General features: G+C 38.6%; 1 protein-coding gene across 2 annotated transcripts in view; it reads left to right on the top strand.

The window, feature by feature from the left end:
• Positions 1 to 24,382, top strand: part of LOC128638532 (Golgi integral membrane protein 4) — a 465,870-nt gene that overhangs the window by 231,468 nt on the left and 210,020 nt on the right. The window contains exons 4-6 of one of the 2 annotated variants that reach the window (XM_053690535.1): positions 13,770 to 13,823; positions 20,289 to 20,439; positions 20,578 to 20,660. In XM_053690535.1, coding sequence (XP_053546510.1) covers positions 13,770 to 13,823; positions 20,289 to 20,439; positions 20,578 to 20,660 — 288 coding nt within the window. The remainder of the gene's footprint in view (positions 1 to 13,769; positions 13,824 to 20,288; positions 20,440 to 20,577; positions 20,661 to 24,382) is intronic. The other variant, XM_053690536.1, reaches the window with a different exon arrangement.

Raw genomic sequence — 24,382 nt, 5'->3', positions numbered from 1 at the left:
TTACCGCAAAAATATTTGACAGCTGTAATACCTAATGCATGTGGTATTGAGGTATATAGCGAGCATACATCCATGGTCACCCAGATACAATTCTCTTGCCAAGTTAGATCTTTTAGTATTTTCAATATATGAAGTGTGTCCTGTACATAGGATCTTAAACAAGGTACCAATGGTTTAAGTATATGATCTATGTATTCAGATAGTTTGGTTGTAAGGCCTCCAATCCCTGACACAATGGGTCTGCCCAGGGGGTTGTTTAATCCCTTGTGGATTTTTGGCAGATGGTAGAAAATAGGGAGAACCGGGTCCTCGACAATCAAATATCTGTATTCCTGATTGTTTAGTACTCGATCTGTTTTACCTTTAGAGATCAGTGTATTATATTCCTCCAAAAATTCTTTAGTGGGGTTGTAAAATAACCTCTGATAGGTATCTTTATCGTTCAGCAACCTATCTGCCTCCATAATGTATTCCCTTTTATCCTGCACTACGATTCCTCCGCCTTTATCGGCGCTCCGAATCACCAGGTCTCTATTTTCACTGAGGTTTTTTAATGCAATTTTTTTCTGCTTTTGAAAGGTTTCCCTTTCTTGTTTTTCTCCTCTCATTGTCTTTAATACAAATCTCAGAAATCTCCTTCTCTAGTAAGCTCTCAAATACAGAAATACAGTTCCCCTTTGAATTGTATGGATAAAACGAGGATTTTTGTTTTAATGAGCTATGTACAATTGGTATGTTTTGTGCCTCCTCTTCTAGATCTTTAAGTATATCTACAAGATGGTTTTCATCGACCTCCCCCCAATTTTCTATGTCTCCATTAGTATTGTTCAGTATGGAGTCGTCTGGGTTACTTGCTATTAATACATCATTGTTTTCTAACCCTTTTTCCTGTAATTTAAAATGTCTGGAAAGAGTAAGTTTCCTGATCATTTTCTTAATATCAATAAACAGCTCAAAGCTATTGGGTGCTGTATCTGGAGCAAAGGATAGCCCCTTCTTTAATAAGGTTTCCTCATCTTTTGTCAATCTTTTGCTTGATATATTAAAGATGTCTTGGTCGTGTTCACCTAATAATATGTGTCTTTCCCTTTTTTGTTTTTTGGCTCTACATGCCACACCTCCTCTACATCCTCTTCGTCTGGTTCTATCCCTCTTTTTGGGTTTCTGGTCCCCTCTTGATGTTTTTCGTTTGTACGCTGGCCTAAAAAACGGTTTTCCACCTGTTCTCTTCTAAATGGGAAATAGCCCCCCAACCCATCCTGTATGTTAGAGTTGCCGGTGTGATTATTTTTATCCTTCTGATTGCTTTTGCTATTACCAGAGGTGTGGTTATTCACCCTCTGATGGTTAGTTTTTTTTCTCGCACCTTGGGCTTCCCCATATTGGGAATCCATTCTGGGTCTATTCTCTCTAGGGTGGTGAGAGTCATTATAGTTTGGTCTATCCCTTTCTTTAAACGTACTATTAGTAAAATTATCTTTGTTTTTATTATTATACCCGTTGGGTGTATGTCTATTATTGCTATTTTGCGGCCCTTGTTTGCCTTTCCTCTTATTAACATTAAATTTTGGTTGACCATTCGCATATCTCATTTGTCTCTGTTCTTTTTCTTTTTTGGGACTTCCCCCTGCTTCGTGACTGTTGTCTCTATGTATTCTCTCATTTTCCTGCACTTGTGGGTTTAGATCACCATACAGGGCATTATAAAGTTTCTTTTTCTTATTTTTAATTATTTCAGATTCAAAGTGTTTCAAAGCCGTCCGATTTCTACTATCAAGTTCTTTATACAGGACATCGTCTTTATACTCGTTTAAAACACTTTCAACCTGAGCTATTTCGTTTGTAAGTTTCTCAACCTTCTTGTCTCTATATTTCTTGAGTATTTTTATAAACTTCCTGGAACATTCATCCATAGCTTCCTCCCACTCACTGTGGTATTCAACTTCCTCAAGTTCAAAAATTGAGGCTTTCTGTAGTTTGAGGCCTTTTGGGATGATTCCATATTTCTCAAAGTTCTCTAGTGTTATTAAGTCATACCAGCAGTTTATCTGTGACTTATATAATTTTTCTAGTTTTCTAAAAAGTACCTTGGGGTCTTTTTCTTCATCCCCTATTACGAGTGTAGCAGACAAAAGTCTGCTTCTAGTTGTTGGATCGAAATAATTTCCGAATGTTTGTTATCCAAACTGAACTTTCACAAGATTTCCTCTATACACAACATAGCTCACAGCACACTTAGCTCTACGAAATACCCTGAAATACCTGATTGTACTTTATATCAACCTACACGGAGGGGGACCATAAGGAGGTTCGATTGTGCTGGAGTAGCTTGCTGTGTACTACTTCTAAGGAACGAACATACCTCATATGTTTGAGGGCACCTTTGTGAGTGTAAATTTTATATGTGTTTTATCTATTCAATAAACTGTATACCCATTTACTGCACTTAGATCATGGATGCGCTCTTTTTCTTTTTCTCCTACTAGAGAAATTCACCTCGACTCACCTTTTTACCTAAGCCTGGGAACAGACACCTTTGGGCAAGGAAGGAGCTGCAACCCTATTGCACCTAATTTGGAACCGGACTACCGTTACAAGTACCATAGACTTGAACATTTTTTCACAATTTGGTATTATATGCGCTAAGTGGTTTATTTATTTATTCATTTAATGGTTTGCTATTTTTTGCTTATCCCAGTTTGTGCTGAGACACATACTGAATAGTGTGGCGCTGACTCATTATACTTGGATCTGTTTGTTTGTTTTTTTCACATAGGGAAATACACGGGCGAGCAGGAACACTTGCTGTCTCTGCAAACCTGTCTATTGCATATGTGGTGTCTTTGATTTAGCAGCCGCAATCATTATATGCTATTGTGCTTTATACAATTGTAAGCACGATCTCGCATTCTATATATTGCATTTTTTACATCTTTTATACTGTAAAGTATATTCTATTGCACATATCTGTCTTTATCTATTTAGATAACAATTTATCCTGGTACTCAGTCTGTTTTGATTGGTGCTTCCCTATTACTCTGTAAGAGATAATATATATTTTACTAGTAGAAATATGGCAAGTGCTGAGACATTCGGAAATTATTTCGATCCAACAACTAGAAGCAGACTTTTGTCTGCTACACTCGTAATAGGGCATGAAGAAAAAGACCCCAAGGTACTTTTTAGAAAACTAGAAAAATTATATAAGTCACAGATAAACTGCTGGTATGACTTAATAACACTAGAGAACTTTGAGAAATATGGAATCATCCCAAAAGGCCTCAAACTACAGAAAGCCTCAATTTTTGAACTTGAGGAAGTTGAATACCACAGTGAGTGGGAGGAAGCTATGGATGAATGTTCCAGGAAGTTTATAAAAATACTCAAGAAATATAGAGACAAGAAGGTTGAGAAACTTACAAACGAAATAGCTCAGGTTGAAAGTGTTTTAAACAAGTATAAAGACGATGTACTGTATAAAGAACTTGATAGTAGAAATCGGACGGCTTTGAAACACTTTGAATCTGAAATAATTAAAAATAAGAAAAAGAAACTTTATAATGCCCTGTATGGTGATCTAAACCCACAAGTGCAGGAAAATGAGAGAATACATAGAGACAACAGTCACGAAGCAGGGGGAAGTCCCACAAAAGAAAAAGAACAGAGACAAATGAGATATGCGAATGGTCAACCAAAATTTAATGTTAATAAGAGGAAAGGCAAACAAGGGCCACAAAATAGCAATAATAGACATACACCCAACGGGTATAATAATAAAAACAAAGATAATTTTACTAATAGTACGTTTAAAGAAAGGGATAGACCAAACTATAATGACTCTCACCACCCTAGAGAGAATAGACCCAGAATGGATTCCCAATATGGGGAAGCCCAAGGTGCGAGACAAAAAACTAACCATCAGAGGGTGAATAACCACACCTCTGGTAATAGCAAAAGCAATCAGAAGGATAAAAATAATCACACCAGCAACTCTAACATACAGGATGGGTTGGGGGGCTATTTCCCATTTAGAAGAGAACAGGTGGAAAACCGTTTTTTAGGCCAGCGTACAAACGAAAAACATCAAGAGGGGACCAGAAACCCAAAAAGAGGGATAGAACCAGACGAAGAGGATGTAGAGGAGGTATGGCATGTAGAGCCAAAAAACAAAAAAGGGAAAGACACATATTATTAGGTGAACACGACCAAGACATCTTTAATATATCAAGCAAAAGATTGACAAAAGATGAGGAAACCTTATTAAAGAAGGGGCTATCCTTTGCTCCAGATACAGCACCCAATAGCTTTGAGCTGTTTATTGATATTAAGAAAATGATCAGGAAACTTACTCTTTCCAGACATTTTAAATTACAGGAAAAAGGGTTAGAAAACAATGATGTATTAATAGCAAGTAACCCAGACGACTCCATACTGAACAATACTAATGGAGACATAGAAAATTGGGGGGAGGTCGATGAAAACCATCTTATAGATATACTTAAAGATCTAGAAGAGGAGGCACAAAACATACCAATTGTACATAGCTCATTAAAACAGAAATCCTCGTTTTATCCATACAATTCAAAGGGGAACTGTATTTCTGTATTTGAGAGCTTACTAGAGAAGGAGATTTCTGAGATTTGTATTAAAGACAATGAGAGGAGAAAAACAAGAAAGGGAAACCTTTCAAAAGCAGAAAAAAATGCATTAAAAAACCTCAGTGAAAATAGCGACCTGGTGATTCGGAGCGCCGATAAAGGCGGAGGAATCGTAGTGCAGGATAAAAGGGAATACATTATGGAGGCAGATAGGTTGCTGAACGATAAAGATACCTATCAGAGGTTATTTTACAACCCCACTAAAGAATTTTTGGAGGAATATAATACACTGATCTCTAAAGGTAAAACAGACCGAGTACTAAACAATCAGGAATACAGATATTTGATTGTTGAGGACCCGGTTCTCCCTATTTTCTACCATCTGCCAAAAATCCACAAGGGATTAAACAACCCCCCGGGCAGACCCATTGTGTCAGGGATTGGAGGCCTTACAACCAAACTATCTGAATACATAGATCATATACTTAAACCATTGGTACCTTGTTTAAGATCCTATGTACAGGACACACTTCATATATTGAAAATACTAAAAGACCTAACTTGGCAAGAGAATTGTATCTGGGTGACCATGGATGTATGCTCGCTATATACCTCAATACCACATGCATTAGGTATTACAGCTGTCAAATATTTTTGCGGTAAATGTGGCTACATCAATGAGACCTAGGTCGAATTTTTGGAGAAGGCAATTGATTTTGTATTGAAGAAAAACTATTTCCTTTCTGAGGGCAAATATTTCCTCCAAACCAGGGGGACGGCCATGGGGACGAAATTTGCCCCTGACTTCGCCAATCTATATATGGGCTGGTGGGAGGATCTACTTGTCTTCAATCCAGAAAATCCATATAGGGAGCACATCACGCATTGGTACCGATATATAGACGATATACTGATTGTCTGGCGGGGTACCACAGAAAAGTTAACAGAATTCGTTGAATATACCAATAGAAATACACTCAATTTAAGCTTCACTATGGAGTCCAGTCCAACTAGGGTGACATTTTTGGATTTGGAAATAATACAGGAACAAGGTAACATATATACTAAACTGTATAGGAAACCCACAGACACTAATGGGTACCTACATGCTGTTAGCGGGCACCACAGCAAGTGGAAGAGAAACATTCCATTAGGTCAGTACCAAAGAGCGAAAAGAAACTGTGCCAAAGAAAATGACTTTCAAAAAGAATCAGATACAATTACAAATAGGTTCTTGGCAAAAGGGTATCCACGGAGATTACTTAATGATACAAAAGGAAAAGTGGATAGAATGGATAGGAAAACCTTGATTAACAAAGAAAGGAAAGTGTAGATAAGAGGATACCAGACAAACGAAAGGTTCATTTAGTTACAAGGTATAATAGGGCAGCAAGAGACATTGAGGGAGCAGTCATAAAGCATTGGCCTATCCTTATGCAAGACCCCATTCTGAAGGATATGCTAAACAACAAAGGACAGGTTATTTTCAAAAGAAATATTAATGTACGAAATAGAATAAGTCCTAGTATGCTAAGATCAAATATAAAAAGTAAAAATTGGTTAGAGAAACAAGCCCAAGGCTCATTTAAGTGTGGAAGAAAAGGATGCACTTGCTGTAGCCATATGGATGCAAGCAATCATTTCTTTGGGGCAACAAAAAATGACAGACAGTACGAAATCAAAGATCTTATCACATGTAGAACTAACTATGTGGTATATCTTCTGAGGTGTTCGTGTGATAGGATCTATATAGGGCGCACTAAGCGCTGTATGAAAACTAGATTTAGCGAACACCTTAGAAATATAGAGGCAGGTATGGAGAATCATGGTGTATCAGCACACTTTCTAGAGACACATAATCAGGATAATACTGGTCTTACCATTGTTGGGATTGAACATGTAAAAAGAGATATAAGAGGCGGAAATCGTCTGCTTCGACTCAGACAACGGGAGACTTTCTGGATCCATAAATTGCAGACATTGGGTCCAGGGGGTCTCAACCGTGATATTGATTTAGCAGCATTTCTTGACACATAAACATAGAAAGAGGGATCCAACTCACTTTTCTCTTTTCCTTTTTTCCACTAGCAGCGTGTAAATGTTGTTTTAAAAAACTTTTTTTTAATTTTTACATTGATTGCTTTTTAGATATACTCGCAATGGATAAATGTCTATTGCGACTAATTACAATGTTTGCTTTTATACGGTTCGTTTTCTACTTTTATATTCAAATAATGGTTTTTTATTCAAATAATGTTTTTTTACTACTTGTGTTCTATACTTGTCAAATTGTATGTCAAGCCTGAATATGCCATTCTGGAGTGTTTTTGGTTTGGCTATTTATATATGAGATGTATGTATGTATAATATAAAAAATTTTATATGCTGTGTTAGACAAGGGGCAAGTTCTGACTAGCCATTGCACTACACATTAGACAGCACAGAGAACGTAAACAGACACACACTGTAATTATTTACCAGGATACACCCATATCACACGCCCCCATAGTTCATCAAATCAGCAATTGGAGGCGTGATGCACACAACCATACATAAGGGCAGATTATGGTCATTATGGGCATAGCCTCTGACGAAGCGGGAGGAGCCCGCGAAACGCGTAAGGCCACGCCCATAATCTGACGTGTGAGGAGAAGGGACTGTGAATGCTGTTTGATTCAAACTATTAGCCGGCTTTTATAGTTTGTTATCCAAACTGAACTTTCACAAGATTTCCTCTATACACAACGTAGCTCACAGCACACTTAGCTCTACGAAATACCCTGAAATACCTGATTGTACTTTATATCAACCTACACGGAGGGGGACCATAAGGAGGTTCGATTGTGCTGGAGTAGCTTGCTGTGTACTACTTCTAAGGAACGAACATACCTCATATGTTTGAGGGCACCTTTGTGAGTGTAAATTTTATATGTGTTTTATCTATTCAATAAACTGTATACCCATTTACTGCACTTAGATCGTGGATGCGCTCTTTTTCTTTTTCTCCTACTAGAGAAATTCACCTCGACTCACCTTTTTACCTAAGCCTGGGAACAGACACCTTTGGGCAAGGAAGGAGCTGCAACCCTATTGCACCTAATTTGGAACCGGACTACCGTTACAAGTACCATAGACTTGAACATTTTTTCACAATTTGGTATTATATGCGCTAAGTGGTTTATTTATTTATTCATTTAATGGTTTGCTATTTTTTGCTTATCCCAGTTTGTGCTGAGACACATACTGAATAGTGTGGCGCTGACTCATTATACTTGGAGCTCTTAAAGAGGGGACTATCATTTGTACCCACGGGGTTCACCGATTCTTTTGACATACATGTTGATCTACAAAGGTTCCAGAGGATGCTGAGACTCAAGGAACATTTTGGCCATTCTAATACTGAACAGGTGGTGGAGTTTAGGAAAAAGAGCTCCTTTGATCCTAGGAGCAATAATCCTAACATCCAAGCTTTCTGCAGGGTGCTGGAGAAAGAAATGCAGGAGTCTATTCAAGATCAAAGACAGCAGGTAAGATTCAACCTTACTAAAGCAGAGAGGGATTCTCTTAAGGCACTAACAAAGGATAAAACTATAGTGATAAGGAAGGCGGACAAATGTGGGGCCATTGTTCTGCTTGATTATGTTTACTATAGGGAGGAAATCCTGACACAATTGGATGATGGTACTGTATATTCCAGTCTGCCTAGAGATCCCACTGACAGGTTTAAAAAGGAGGTTGATGATTACCTTAAGGAAGCCCTTGAGGATGGTATTATCACGCAGGACACAATGGGATACCTGACAAAGGACTACCCAAAAGTACCAATCTTCTACACGCTTCCCAAGGTGCATAAGAGCTTGGACAGACCACCTGGGAGGCCGATTGTTTCGGCAGTTGATTCGTTACTACAGCCATTGGCTATCTACATAGATAGTCTGCTACAACCATACGTGCAGGGAATGAGAACCTACATCAAGGACTCAAAAGATGTTATTGATTCCCTTGTGAAGATCAGACTGAAAGGAGGGGAATGGCTTGTGACCTTGGATGTCACTAGCCTGTATACGGTGATCCCCCATGAAGAAGGCCTGGCAGCTGTAAGAAAGCAACTGTTGAGAAATCCGTACATAGGACCCCCAGTGGAATTCATCCTTGACCTCCTGGAGACCTGTCTTAAGAAGAACTATTTCAGATTTGAACAACAATACTTTCAGCAGCTGATGGGAACAGCGATGGGGTCCAATGTGGCCCCATCTTACGCAAACCTGTTTATGGCAGAATTTGAGGACCATGGAACCAAATGCTTTAAGAGAAAGGAGATCCTCTACTTCAAGAGATTTATCGATGATCTCCTATTGATCTGGTCTGGAGATGAAAAGGATCTACTCAGTTGGTTCAATGAATTAAATACTGAACACAGAACGCTCAAATTCAAAATGAATTGGAACCAGGAGGGGATAGAGTTCTTGGACCTAAGGATTTTCAAATCCGATGGTGGTCTTGGGACCACTCTGTTCCGGAAAGCCACTGATAGAAATTCTCTTCTAGAAGCGACCAGCTGTCACCCACCGGCGCTGAAGAAAGCTCTACCAAAGTCCCAGTTTGTGAGGGTCAAAAAAGGAACAACACGGATGGAGGACAGGCAGCAATACAAACGGAGGAGATGAAGGAACGCTTCTTGAGAAGAGGTTACCATAAGGGATTACTGGAAAAACACATCAATGAAGTATACTCAGAAAAGGCCCCTGAGCGACAGGTGGGGGAACAAGACAAGATGACCCTGGTGACTACATATGCAGCTGACAAGAATGGTTTGAGTACTATCCTGAAGCAAAATTGGAAAATATTAAGCTTGGAGGATGCCCTCCATTTTAAAAGGATGGGTGAACCAAGGATTGGTTACCGGAGAGGTAAATCGTTGAAGGATATCCTACAGCTCACGGATCCAGTTCACTGCTATACCAACAAAACATGGTTGGAGGATGTTAAGCCAGGTTGTTATAGATGCAGTGGTTGCACCACCTGTAATGGGCTAATAACAGGTAAATTCTTCCACCACCCAAGAAGCAGAAAAAGGTATACACATAGGCACAGGATGACATGTACGACCAGTCATGTGGTCTACCTACTGCATTGCCCATGTAGTTTATTTTACGTGGGTAAAACTAATGACAACCTGCGAATACGTATGGCTAATCATAAGAGCTCAATTAGAAGGGCCATCAAGAAGGGTGAGTCGGATCAACCAGTTGCTCGCCACTTCCTGGAAAGTGGGCATAATGTCTGTGATTTAAGATATACACTAATAGATCATGTTCCTGCACTGAGAAGAGGTGGTGACAGGGGCAACATTCTACTACAGAAAGAATCCAGATGGACATACGAATTGGACACCTTGACCCCTAAGGGCCTGAATGTGAAGCTGGATTGGCAGTGTTTTTTCTAATATTTTTCATATATTTTTTCTAAAATATTTTTTTAAATTTTTTTTCTATTTGCCATGGGGAATCTAGTTCACTCCATTCCTATAGTATCATCTAGTATTTATTTTACCTTTCTGGTTTTATCTTTCGGGTATGGTTGCTCTTTAAGTTTAGCTTTACCTATGTGTTTACCTCCAATAAAGTAGATTTTACCCTAGAGTGCAGAATAGTACTATGAAAGGGCGAAACTGAATTAAGTCAGAGGATCCTAACTATACCCATATGTCAGCTATTGTCTATACTTTTGTTTGGCCATATAGGTTTCAGAATAGAATAACTGCATACTTAGTAATGTAGAGACTATGTATTATCCTAATAGAATTAGAAGTTGATGGTGAAATGTTGCTTGTTTTTAATCGTGTATTATAGTGTATATTAATAATGTATTTTACAATGTTTTTTCTCACACAAAATTTCACTGTTTATTTACACAGAATGTCATTGTTGGCTATATGATCACTGGGAATTGAGCCTCCAGCCACATACAACGTCTCTGATGACGTATATTTGCTGTGGTTTGCACGGGTAGGTGGTTGGCGGCTTCCGGGGGTGTGACCCATTAGTGTGCGGTGTCTCCTTGCAGATGACGCAATTGAAGCGCCGGGTGTGCACCGCTGAGAGCCGGAACATGATGGAGTTTAGGTGAATGTATCTGTTTATTGCATTATTGGTTTATTGAACACATAATTGGTGCTGGGAGGGTATAAGTATGTCTTTGCTTTTGTTCACTGTTGTTGTAAGTCTGAGGACGGGGGTGAAACCCCGAAACGTCACGTAGTAAATCATCTTTTTGAAAACTTTAACGGAGAGTGCCTGCTTCTTTTTTGGGACTGTTTGTACTTTTGCAGTGCACCCCGGATTACAATTGAGAGTGCTTTACCACTTGATTCTATATATATATATATATATATATATATATATATATAGTTTATATGTAAATATACTACTCTTGTGTGTATAACTTAACATATTCTGGGTTTATAAAGCGTAATATGTAGGCACTATCAGTTTGAGTCAGTATGTTCCTCCAATACCTGTCATTTTTCAGACTATGTATTCACTCGGGTATGATACCCTTGCACTTGAGCTGATGCTAAATGTACTATAAATGAATTATTTTGCTCTTATAAATTGTAATTAAGAATGTGCAAATGCTAATCAAATTGTGTGACATACTTTATGAATTATTTTGTATGCATTAGGCATTTAAACTATTATTGAAGTTCACTTTATTTGGGTCAATGTACTGTTGTTTTAAAAGAAACACAATTTTGTGGGTAATTTAGTGCTAATTAACTTTTTGACTTATAGGAGGAGTCAGCTTGTTGCTATAAATGGCGGTTTTAGAATTTTAAGGCCATCAGCCTCGAATACGGCTCTAATCCGAAACGCGTCAGTTGTGTCTGGCTGACTTCCTTTACACTTGTTATGCTTGGGTTTCCTGGCTTTTAATTAAGTTTTCAATAACATTTGGATGTTTTTAAACTCCCGGCTGGTGCTTTTTTTCTTACCCTGGACTGACCCAAAAAAGTGCAGCCCAGCTGGTGATTTTTTTCTACCCAAAATCGCTCCATGGATATCGTTGGTAGGAGCCGACCCGGTACTGGTCCTATCACAGAGGAGCCAGCCCCACCCCCCACCTGATGATGTCGGCATAGGATGGTAGGAGCCGATCCGGTACTGGTCCTATCACAAAGGAGCTGGACCCACACACCCCCAATGACGTTGGCGTAGGATGCCGATTTATTTGCTCATTGCAACCTGAGGGGAGGAGCCGATCTTACGTAGACCCTATTATAGAGGAGCAAGCTGGTCATACCACCTGTGACGTTACAAGAAGGTTGCGGTTTGGGACGCGACGGTGAGTGAAGATTCTCACAGCGTACCTGTGGGCACTCGGTGCTGGTACAGCAGTTGGGTAAGCCGCTTTTTCTGTTTAGTGTCTGCAATTCTTTGGATTGGGAATCTGTAACTTTTTGATCTTATTGTGATGAGACATTACTATGATCGGAATCTGTATGTTCCCTGACCTGACGTAATCACTTTATACTAGGGGAACTTTTGTGTTGTTTGTATTTTGAATCTTTCACCACCCTGCCATTTTGAATCCACCTGCATCCAGGTGGATTCTTTTGGCTGAGCGTGCAGCTAACATTCTTTTGGCTGCCTGCAGTTTCTTAAACTATCCTGTACCAAAGAATCAAGAAGACTGTTGCTGTTTCTGTAATTAATTCTGTTTAAAAAAAGTCACATGGCATCTAATAATTTATTGGTCAATTACATTCATTCCTCTATCTTTATGAACTTAGGTGAAAGTCCCCTCCTTTCTATGTGATAGCTTAGTTTACCAGAGCTATGACTTCTATTGCTTCCTCTCTTTTCTGTTCAAATGGATACTAGTTTAGCCAATTATAAATTGAGGGTATCAGGAATGGCAGAGTATATAAAGGAAAATGGGAGAAATCTTGAAGAGTTCCAGAAAGTGGCATAAAGCTATCTTACCCCCTTTTGGTGAATATGTTAGCACATTAAATATAAAGAAACTGATTTATCTTAAAGGGACATGAAACCCAAAAATGTTCTTTTATGATTCAGACAAAGCACACAATTTAAAACAAATTTCCAATTTATTTATATTATTTAATTTGCTTCCTTCTCTTGTTATCCATTACAGAAAGGTTTATCTAGCTAAGCTCAGGAACAGCAGATAAACCTAGGTTCTAGCTGCTGATTGGTGGCTGCATATATATACCGATTGTCATTGGCTCACCCATGTGTTTAGTTATAAACCATTAGTGCATTGCTGCTCCTTCAACAAATGATACCAAGATAAAGAAACAAAGTAGATAATAGAAGTTAAATTAGAAAGTAGTTTAAAATTGTATTTCCTACCTAAATTATGAAAGAAAAATTTTGGGTTTCATGTTCCTTTAAAGGGACAGTACACTGTAAAATTGTTTTTATATTAATGTATTTTCAATGACTTGTTATACCAGCTGCAGAGTATAAAATTTATGAGAAGTTGCATTTTTCAGTTTAGTTGTGTTTATGAAGTAGCTGGTTTTGTACTTTTAAACCACAGCCTATTGCAATGGGTTGAGCTTCAGGTAATATCAGATCTCATTATGTTATCACTTTTATGTACATAGACTTGCTTCTTTATCTTATATTTGTCTGGAAAACTAAAGCTCAATACATAGAGAGAAAAATGGAAAATTATCAATTAACTATCATGCCCCCCACTGAGAGTGTAATCTCTTCTGCTGGCTGTGTTTACTTAGGCTATTCAATAGAATATACTCCAGTATAGAAACTTTCAGTATAGGTTGGGATACCACAGGCTAAATCGGCTATTTCAAATGCCAAAATAGGGGTAAAGGAGCTACTTGTAAATAATTTAAAACACTCCAGCAGGTAAAATGAATCATTGGGAACAATTTAAAGGGGACAATTTTTTTGGGTGAACTGTCCCTTTAAGTATAATTTTATGGACTTCGTCTTGGGTCAACTTTGGTCTTTATTCTTTTGCTCTTCATATCTCAACTAACTTGACTGTTTTATTTTATCTTTACAATTCCTTTTTAATTACCCATTGAAAATGTGTAACTAGTAATAGAAAAAAAACGTAATTGGTGGAATGGTCTACTACAGGCGACTGAGCCCACTATGCACTGTTTTGTTGTTGCAGCAAGATTCCATGAATCGCTATGGTGCCCTCGGTTCTCAGCTTAAGATCCTCAAGGTGAGAACTTGCATGTTCCTCCAATTGTACTTGCATGCTATTTTAAAAATAAGTAACAAGTCCTGCATTTAAATAAATAGATACTTAAACAGATTATATATACTTTTAAATAAAAAAATGTATGTTTAGTGTCTTGATGTGACCCTCTGTGTGTGTAATTTTGTCCCTACAATTTTGAATGTGTCTCCACATCAATGCGCAAGACTTTTTATGTTCCTACCACAAGGAGCATAAGTGGCTCTGTGTCTCTGAGTATCTGCCTATGTACAAGACTGAGTGAGCATATGACCCATCTTGTGGTGAGGCATTTCATCTTGAGTGTCTGTGAGGGCGAAAGGAATTAATCAGCTTTTTAAATTGCCAACAGGTGTAATAACTAGATTTGCATTTTTTCATATTTTATTTGTTAGTTCAATTAACCTTGAAATGGCCACTGTCTGTAGCAATTGGCTCTTTCCAGCGCTGGATTAATTATAAAAAAAGTGCAACACACAAATGTCTGGATTTACACACACATTTTTGCGTGTAGCACTTTTTTCTTATAAATCTGGTGCCTGAAAGAGTTAATGCTGCAAAGGCACATCTATAATGTCTGCTGAGTGCTAAGGGGGTATCACCACTGACCATTATGTTGCTGGCAGCCAAGCGGGTAAAATGTACTTCTTCGTGTGCTCTAAATGGCCATAGGAATAAAATAGCAATGTGTTAATTGCAATCAAAGGGGTATAAATCACTCTGTGGTTGTAAAGAATATGTATTGTGGGGTTGAGGTGGGCATAGGAAAGGCTTGGTACAGAGCTTGCTTTAGGTTTTTGTAGGAACCAATCTACTCATTGTCCCACTGTACACAGCTCAGGAAACAAATTGAAGCTTACAGTTCAGTCATGCAAGTCATTTTGGTCTGCTCTGAAAGCAGAGAGTGATGAAGTATGGAGACAGTAAGGTAAATGCGGGTAAGAAATTTAGTAGAATATATATATATATATAACTCCTTATTTACTAGCAGTAGCAAGAATGTCAGGTACAACAGAAGTGTGAATACTGACAAGACTTGTGGTGTTAAGGCACACACATTTCATCAAACCTAAATGTGAATAGGACAAAGATACTTATTACAGTCAATAAAAAGTAGCAATGTAATATCAGCTTCTTTATTATGAAAAAGGTCACTTTATTGTAGCAAAGACATTACAATTACACATGGTAGTACAAGAAAAAAAAGCTGGACACATTTTATGCCCACTGGTACAAAACCTTGCAACTGGTGGAGCTGTAACCCTGGAAAACCTCTGAAAGAGAGGGCTGACTGAGTGGGCTGGAACAAACTGTGTAAGTGGTGAAGCCAAGGGCAAAACAAACCCAGAGATTAAGGCACACAAAAGACAATCAGAAAACCATGGTCAAATCCCAGGAGATCAGAAAATGAACCAGTAGCTGCTGGTGCCAGAAATTTGGTATTTAAAGGCAGGCTGATAAGTTTCAGCGGAGCCCCCTATTCTTTGGTCTCTTATTCTTCATTTGGGTTACATGTCTGTGTTGTAGATTTACTAAAGAGTTTAGTGGATATGAATTTTGGATATGAGAGCACTGGATATGAATTTTGCTTATGCATGGAGAATTCTTTTATTTCTGTACTTGCAATGTCTAACTAGCAGTAGCTAATTAACTTGCCTTGAATAATATAGTATAAATATGTAGCGGAGTGGTTAACAGCAGTTAAATGAAATTTAAAGCTGTTTATGAATTAGCAAGTTCTGTAGCTTTAAATTTGTAACTTGGTTGCTACAAATTTAAAGCATGAAGGGAATTCATTCTAAAATAATTTCTTACTGGAGAAAAGTGGATGGCAACAATTTAAAGAATCCAAGAAAAATATATTAGACTAAGCAATGTTATATACTATATATTAAAATTATGAAAGTAACAATATGTTGCAACATGTAACAAAGGTACTAATGAAACCCAAAACGTTTGTAAGGAAAATATGATCATAGAGCTAAACAATAATAGAGTGTACACTTGGAAAAGATTAAGGCAAAAACAGGAGTATAAGCCTTAGCTTACCGGTACCGGGCGATGGAGGAGCAGGAATATGATATACACTGAAGACAGTTGAGGTAATTGGGGTGTAGACAGGAAGAGCTGAGATTCTCAGGATGTGATATTCACAGGAGTCAACTGAAGGTATTGGATAGAGTGAACTGACAATGTCAGTACTAACAGCAGGTAAGGAAACAGCTTGTGGAAGCTAGACTTGTGGCTAATTATTTAGGTTCAAGAGGAATAACCCCTAGGCAATGAGCGAATAATCAAGCAATGAATGAAGTGATCTGCTTGGTTAAATAGGCAGAATAGGGGAGCAGTTTGACTTAAAGCAACAGTTGTGGAGTTTGACTTAAAGCAACAGTATTGATATATGACAACACTTTGTACATTAATTTTTGGGGAATAGTCCCATCTTGATTAAGGTTCTTTTGTCTGCTATTTGAATGATTTTCTTCTTATTGGCAATCTAGTAAAGTTTGGAGAGAGGTTTCTTACAAACTGATAATGCCATCTTTATAGGGAATGTTGGTACAGAGGGCACTAACATCAATAGTGACCAGAACTGTGCAATGAAACTTCTTTGATACTCCTGAATTTATTGAGGCAGTCAATTATGTCCTGTAGGAAGCTGTACATACATGTACCATGAACTTTAGTGTGTGTTTAGTGAGTGCTCACCTATTTCTTTCATGTAAATGGCAAGAGTCCATGAGCTAGTGACGTATGGGATATACATTCCTACCAGGAGGGGGCAAAGTTTCCCAAACCTCAAAATGCCTATAAATACACCTCCCATGACACACATACTTCAGTTTTACAAACTTTGCCTCCTATGGAGGTGGTGAAGTAAGTTTGTGCTTGATTTTTATGATTTCTTCTATGATAAGCGCTTCTAAGCATTCTGAAGCCCAATTCCTCTCAGAGTACAGTGTTTGTCAGAGGGATGTGAAGAGAGTATTGCCTGTTGATTTTTATGGTTTCACTCATGGGAAATCTTTTCAAAGGTTCTCTGTTATCGGTCGTAGGGATTCATCTCCTACCTCCCTTTTCAGATTGACGATATACTCTTATACCATTACCTCTGCTGATATTTTTCAGTACTGGTTTGGCTGTCTGCTATATGTGGATGGGTGTCTTCGGTAAGTATGTTTCATTATTTAAGACACTCTCAGCTATGTTTGGTGCTTTATGTATTAATATATATGTATTTCCCTTTGCAGTCTAACAGTTTCAGTATGAGAATTATGTTTTAGGAAGTTATTTTTAAAAAAATTCTTACCTGGGGTTTAGTATTTTTTTTCCAATTTGACTTGTTTTTTCCTTAATTTCGCGGGCACATCTAGGCTTGCGAGGGCGCAAAATGCTGTTATTTATTGCGTCATTTTTGGTGCAAATTTTTTTTGGCGCAAATTTGCGTGTCTAGTGTCACAAATTTTGTCATTTCCTGCGTCTTTATTGACGTTTGTTTGGCACAAAGTCGCGCTTGTTATGACTCAAGTTGCGTCATTTCCGGATGATGTTTCGCGCCCAAAAACTTTCACACCCCACTTCCTTAATGCTCCCTGCTCTCTTTATATTCTAGAGGGCTATGCTGTTTGCTTTTCTGCTTATTTAGCATATGCATTTTTTTCCCATTCCTGAAACTGCTATATGAGGAAATTGGATATTTTGTTTAAATGTTATTTTTTCCTTTACATTTTGCAAGATGTCTCAGTCTGATCCTGTCTCAGAGGCTACTGTAGGAACCATGCTGTCTGAACACAGTTCTACCAAAGCTAAGTGTATCTGTTGTAAGTAAGCTGAGATTATATCTCCGGCTATATTATGTAACAGTTGTCATGATAAGCTTTTGCATGCCGATAATATTTCTATTAGTACTAGTATAGCACCTCAACATCTAATGTACATGATATCCTATGAAAAATTATATTGCTGATGCAATACAGAAGGCTATGCCTGCTATTCTACCTTCTAATAAACGTAAAAGGTCTTTTAAAACTTCTCATAAAACTGATGAAATTTGTGATGACCGACAACATACTGAAATATCCTCCTCTGAAGAGGATCTCTCTGCTTCAGAAGATCCTACTTCAGACATTGAAATTGATAAATCTTCTTATCTTTTTAAGATTGAATATATTCGGTCTTTGTTGAAACAAGTATTGGTTACTTTGGTTTTTGGGAAAAAGTCCCTAAAGTTGATGGGGCTATTTCTACTCTTGCCAAACATACTACTATTCCTATGGAAGATGGCACTTCTTTTAAGGATCATTTAGATAGGAAGATTGAATCTTATCTAAAGAAAGCTTATTTACATTCTGACTATATTCTCAGGCCTGCCATTTATATGGCTGATGTTGCGGCTCCATCAACTTTTTGGTTGGATAGCTTAGCATATCAGGAAACAGATCCTGATTTGTCTAGCATTGTTCGTTTGCTTAAACATGCTAATCATTTTATCTGTGATGCTATTTTTTATATCATCAAGATTAATGTTAAATCTATGTATTTAACTATTCTGGCTAGAAGAGCTTTATGGTTTAAATCATGGAATGCTGACATGGTATCTAAATCTAGATTATTATCTTTCCAGGGTACAATTTATTTGGTTCTCAGTTGGACTTATTTCCACTATCACTGGGGGGAAGGGAGTTTTTTTGCCCCAAGATAAAAAATCTAAGGGTAAATCTAAAACTTCTAATCGGTTTCGTTCCTTTCGTCAGAATAGAGAACAGAAAACCACTCATTCCTTTTTTGCAGGTGTATCCCTCTAGGCACAGTGAGCAACAGGTCCACGTCTGGATTCCCGCATCACACTTAGGGAGCGCTTCTCTCTTTTTATTTATGCAAATTATGACACTTGGGGAAGTCTCCCTAAGTGTGATGTGGGAATCCAGAGGTAAACCCGATTCTCAGTGTGCCTAGAGGGATATGGCTGCACCTTACTGACGAGGCCCACACTAGGCCGAAACGTACGTCTGGGGTTTTGCTGTTTCTCTTGTTCAGAGAGGGATTGCCTGGTATTTCGGGGCTGGTCTGTACTGTTAAGTCAGGATGAGACTGATATGCTTCAGGAAAGTTTTATTCTCTGTGAAAGGCACATGTTGAGCAAAAAGAGGCTGCTTCTTGGGTGGTAACTAGCCATAGAACAAGCTATTATGCTATTGTTCGTTCCCAGGTTGAGCGCTTCTCTCTTTTTATTTATGCAAATTATGACACTTGGGAAAGTCTCCCTAAGTGTGATGTGGGAATCCAGACGTGGACCCGTTGCTCGGTGTGCCTAGAGGGATGTGGCTGCACCTCACTGACTAGGCCCACACAAGGCCGAAACGTACATCTGGGGTTTTGCTGTTTCTCTTGTTCAGAGAGGGATTGCCTGGTATTTCGGGGCTGGACTGTACTGTGAAGTCAAGATCAGACTGATATGCTTCAGGAAAGTTCTTCTCTGTGAAAGTCACTAGTTGAGCAAAAAGAGGCTGCTTCTTGGGTGGTAACTAGCCATAGAACAAGCTATTATGCTATTGTCCGATCCCAGGTTGAGCGCTTCTCTCTTTTTATTTACTAAATTTTACCATTTCGATGTATTTGCTTCTTTTGAAGCAGTCTTTGGTAGAAATGTTCTTCAGGCAGCTGTCTGTTTGATTCTTCTGCTTTTAAGAAGAATTTATTTTTGGGATTTAATTTCTCAGCGGAAATAGCTGTTTTTATTTTATCCCTCCCTCTCTAGTGACTCTTCTGTGGACTGCCACATCTTGGGTATTTTATCCCATACGTCACTAGCTCATGGACTCTTGCCCTTTACATGAAAGAAAACATAATTTATATAAGAACTTACCTGATAAATTCATTTCTTTCATAATGGCAAGAGTCCATGAGGCCCACCCTTTTTTTGGTGGTTATAATTTTTTTGTATAAAAGCACAATATTATTTTCCAGTTCCTCTCTTTGTATACTTTGTTTACTCCTTTTTACACCTCACTACTTGGCTATACGTCAAACTGGAGTATGTGTGTGGTGGGAGGTGTATTTATAGGCATTTTGAGTTTTGAGAAACTTTGCCCCCTCCTGGTAGGAATGTATATCCCATACGTCACTAGCTCTTGGACTCTTGCCATTATGAAAGAATTGAATTTATCAGGTAAGTTCTTACATAAATTATGTTTTTCTATTAGTGGGTTAATGCCAGAGATTATAGGATAGGGTACCTGGATGGTGTCATTTTGGTACCATGTAAAACTGTCTGTAGATTGTGACTCACAAAAACACATTCAAGAAAAAAAATATTAACTAATATATTGTAATTGTGTTTCTAATTAACACTATTGGGTTAAATGTAATTCTGGGGGGGGGGGGGAATTAATGGCTTTATCTGGCATAGCCTACATTTGCTCTCACTGGCCTGTGTGTTTTCTTTTTTAGAATCAACAAGAAGAGCTGAAAAAACAACTGTCAGATTTACAAGAAGAGCACAGCACTCTGAAACTAGAGCACCAAAAAACACTAGAGACCAATAACCAGAAATTATCCCAACTACGACGAGAGAAGGATAATGAGTTTATTGGACTACAAGGTCTAACACTTTATATATCACATAAAAAGCATATTTACTATTTCTACATTTCTCTCTCCTTATTTTTCCTTCTACATTTTTCTTCATTCATTATTCACTTTTCTGCTTGATTGAAATGTTCATCACTTATCTTCACAGATACCATATCAAAACTAAAAGAAGAAAGAAAGCTCCTTAGGAAAGCTCACCAGGATATCCACACGCAGCTTCTCAGTGCTCAGGTAAAAATTAAATACAGTGTCCTGTTCTTCCCCTTCTCCCCAGGGGGCACTACTGTCTCACCCCCGGCCCGCTGGCACCCAGAGGCTACCCCCTTTTCCAGTTTTGAATTAATGATTGGTAGTGTTTCTATAATAGATTTTTTTCTTTTTTTTTTTTCTTTCCTTGCATAATTTATAACATATTCAATAAAAGTTATGTTGTAACTTTGAATGATTGGTATTAAGTTTGGAAAAGTGGGCACCAAAACCTCCTTTTCTTTTTCGTTTTGTAACCCCCTAGGCACAGGTAAAAAAAAATGTACACTTTTCTCTTTGGCCCTGATATTCAAAACTTCTCCGCTCAGGTGAAATATTATAAAATAATCTACCAGCACTGCGAGATCCCTAGTGAAATATTTAAAAGGCAGATTTTGCTTTACTTCTCCAAGGGGCTTTCAATGCATTTCTGTATGTGAAGGAGAGAAAAGCCCAGAGCAGTATAGCATTGCATGACATGACAGTTCTGCTGCATTTAAGACCGCTGCTCATTAACTCGTCCGCCACCTCTGAGGCTGCGGATATCAACCCGCTGATCTCATACGATCGGGTTGATTGACACCCCCTGCTAGTGGCCGATTGGCCGCGAATCTGCAGGGGCGGCATTGCACAAGCATACGCTGTCGTCATTTATCGGTCTGGAGGACATGATCGCTACAGCAGATCATGTTCACCAGACACTTCATAAATTAGTCCCTAGTATTTGGCACCATCTTTGGCAGAATGTTGTGTTATTTCTGCCTATAGTGGGCATATTCTTTATCCTGAAGCCCCTAGGCATATGGTTCTTACAATAGTATTTGGACAAAAAAAATTGTGTGTAGCTCTAGGTCAGTCTCTGTTTTTTTGAGTTTCATAATGTGGTTATACAAAGTTTGTTGGGACTCACCTGTATGCTATTCGTCTTTCTCTGTGACATCCACCAGGATCCTTAAGGCATCCTCAGCTGTGAATGTGAAGGTTTTTGTAATCACCTTCTCATTCGGGACCTGGTGATGCTCACCGACCCCAGTTACTGCTACAATAAAGATAAATGGCTATAAACAACCAGGATTGGATGTATTTGCTGCAGTGGTTGTACCACCTGCAGTGGCATGATCGCATGCATGCAGAAACTTCAGACACCCACATACAAACCAGAGGTTTGAAATCGGGCATTTCCTTACAGGCACAACATCCTATATTGTATACCTACTGAGCTGCTGCTGTGGTTTGTTTTATGTGGATAAAACTATGGATGATGCCAGAAAACGAATGGCTAATCACAGATCAGCTATAAGGATGGCATTGAAGCATGGGGAATCAGAACAGCCAGTAGCAAGACACTTCCTCACAGCAGGACATGTGGTGTCGGACATGAGGTTCATCCTTATAGATCATGTCCCAAAACTCAAGAGAGGGGGTGAAAGAGAAATGCACTTTTGAAATTGGAAGCCAGATGGACACACAGGCTAGGCACATTACACCCTAATGGTCTAAATATGTCAATAGACTGGCACTGCTTTCTCTAAATCCTATGGCATCACCCCAGGAAGGTCAAGCACCACTGAGGTGTCGGTGAGGCACAACCATTTCCACCGGCGACCACTCCAATGTCTCCAAGCGATATTGGGTCAGAGGAATGGTTTGGATGACCTGAGATGAATTGGACAGCATCCTGGGCCAATTGACAGTGAGACCATAACAAAATAAGGGATGTACAAAACATGACCATAAGGGAATGGAGGGTTTTGCCTGTATTCTGTGTATTATATGTACCAATTTCCATGTTATTGTTTACGACACTGCAAAATACCTTGATTGCCTATCGTGAGCTCAGGACCAATGAACGTTAAAGTGAGGTCAAGGACATAGGTAACTCTTAAGTACCTGGCACAAGGCTCTATGAAAACCTGACTATTAAGCTAGAATGTCTATAATAGGGATTTATGCCACATCAGAGATGACTAATGGGGGGGGGGACACCTTGATTGGCACTTATAAGTGTATGACAGATGAGCTACTGTATAGGTCACACACTGGGTACTTAAGGGTACCAGGCACAAGGTTAATCATGTACTATGCTTATTAAACAATAGGGGTACACTGAGATTTAGTGCATAAAGATGCTGGTTATCCTTTCTGAACATTATCATCACTTTGCTTACTGAATTTGACATTGGGATAACATTAGGTTCAACCCCATATACACATCATGGCTAAGCTAATCACATATTAACCGCCACAGTATGTCCAACTCTACCTCCTGGTTTAATCACATAAACAAATAAGTATGATGTTTAGAGTGCTACATCTGTAGCGGATACATAATAGGTGACTGGAATCTCATAGGTAATAATCCAAAATCAAGTTATTCACACACAGGTTGTACACACATTGGGGCATATTTATCAGCAGTTATGAAGCAGCGGTCACAAAGACCGCTGCTCCATAACCTATACGCCTGCTCTGAGCAGGCGGACAGACATCGCCGGAAATCAACCCAATCGAGTACGATCGGGTTGATTGACACCCCCCTGCTGGCGGCCCATTGGCCGCGAGTCTGCAGGGGGCGGTGTTGCACCAGCAGCTCTTGTGAGCTGCTGGTGCAATGCTGAATACGGCGAGCGAATTGCTCACCGTATTCAGCGAGGTCTGTCGGACCTGATCCGCACTGACGGATTAGGTCCGACAGACCTTGATAAATAGAGGCCATAGGGTATAATTTACACCTACACATAGTAGTACAAACTGATTTTGCTCCACACTCACAGATTTATGTATGCACTTAACTTTTCTAACGATGAACTTACTAGAGAGCTGAATCAAATAATTTTGTTATCTCATGTATGGATTTATGTATGTATTTAAGTATTTGTCAACTTGTTCAAAATGATTTAGCTCCACACGAACAGATTTATGTATGCACTTCATTTTTTTTAACAAATCCAGTGAGTGCAGTCTATATGTTTTACTATTGAAATTTATTCCTGACTAAGCACCCTGGTCATTGACTACCTGCCAGTGAGAGTGCAGATACCTGTGGGATATATATATATATATATATATATATATATATATATATATATATATATATATATATATATATATATATATATATATATACTGTTTCAAAATAAGCACTCACTGGACTTCAGCCAACTGTGACAACAAGTGTATTCTTTAATGTGATGTTTCGAGACACAAACAGTCCCTTCCTCTGACGAACAACAAGTGAACAAACAAAGCCTTTTATAAATCTTTGTGACCCTCCCACTACATAACAGCCAATCTGAGCTGTCCCAATGTATAGTCAATTAGTGACATCATCTGTTTGAGTTATACACCTCGTTAAGTATAAAAACATCAAATGCTGTGTATAATATATCACAAAAACCCATGCTTACATAAACCTGTCATCCAAGCATTAACCCATTTGTTCAATGTTAACATTACCGGGAAATAAACATTCTCATTATCTTTAAGCGTAAACATCAACTCAAGCCGTGCTTGCTATAAGGTATACCCGTAGCTGTATAGTCCCGCCTGATCATGATTACTCTGGTTATTATGGCCTCCAGAAATTACAATACTGCTGAAAGGTGCATAGTATAATTGTCCTGACTTCAGCTTTAACAGCTGAAGTCAGGACAATTACACTCTGGCCATAATAACCAGAGTAACCATGATTAGACGGGACTATACAG

This window comes from Bombina bombina, chromosome 8 (genome assembly GCF_027579735.1).
Source record: "Bombina bombina isolate aBomBom1 chromosome 8, aBomBom1.pri, whole genome shotgun sequence".
NCBI lineage: Eukaryota > Metazoa > Chordata > Amphibia > Anura > Bombinatoridae > Bombina > Bombina bombina.
This window is presented reverse-complemented; position numbering and strand designations above follow the sequence as displayed.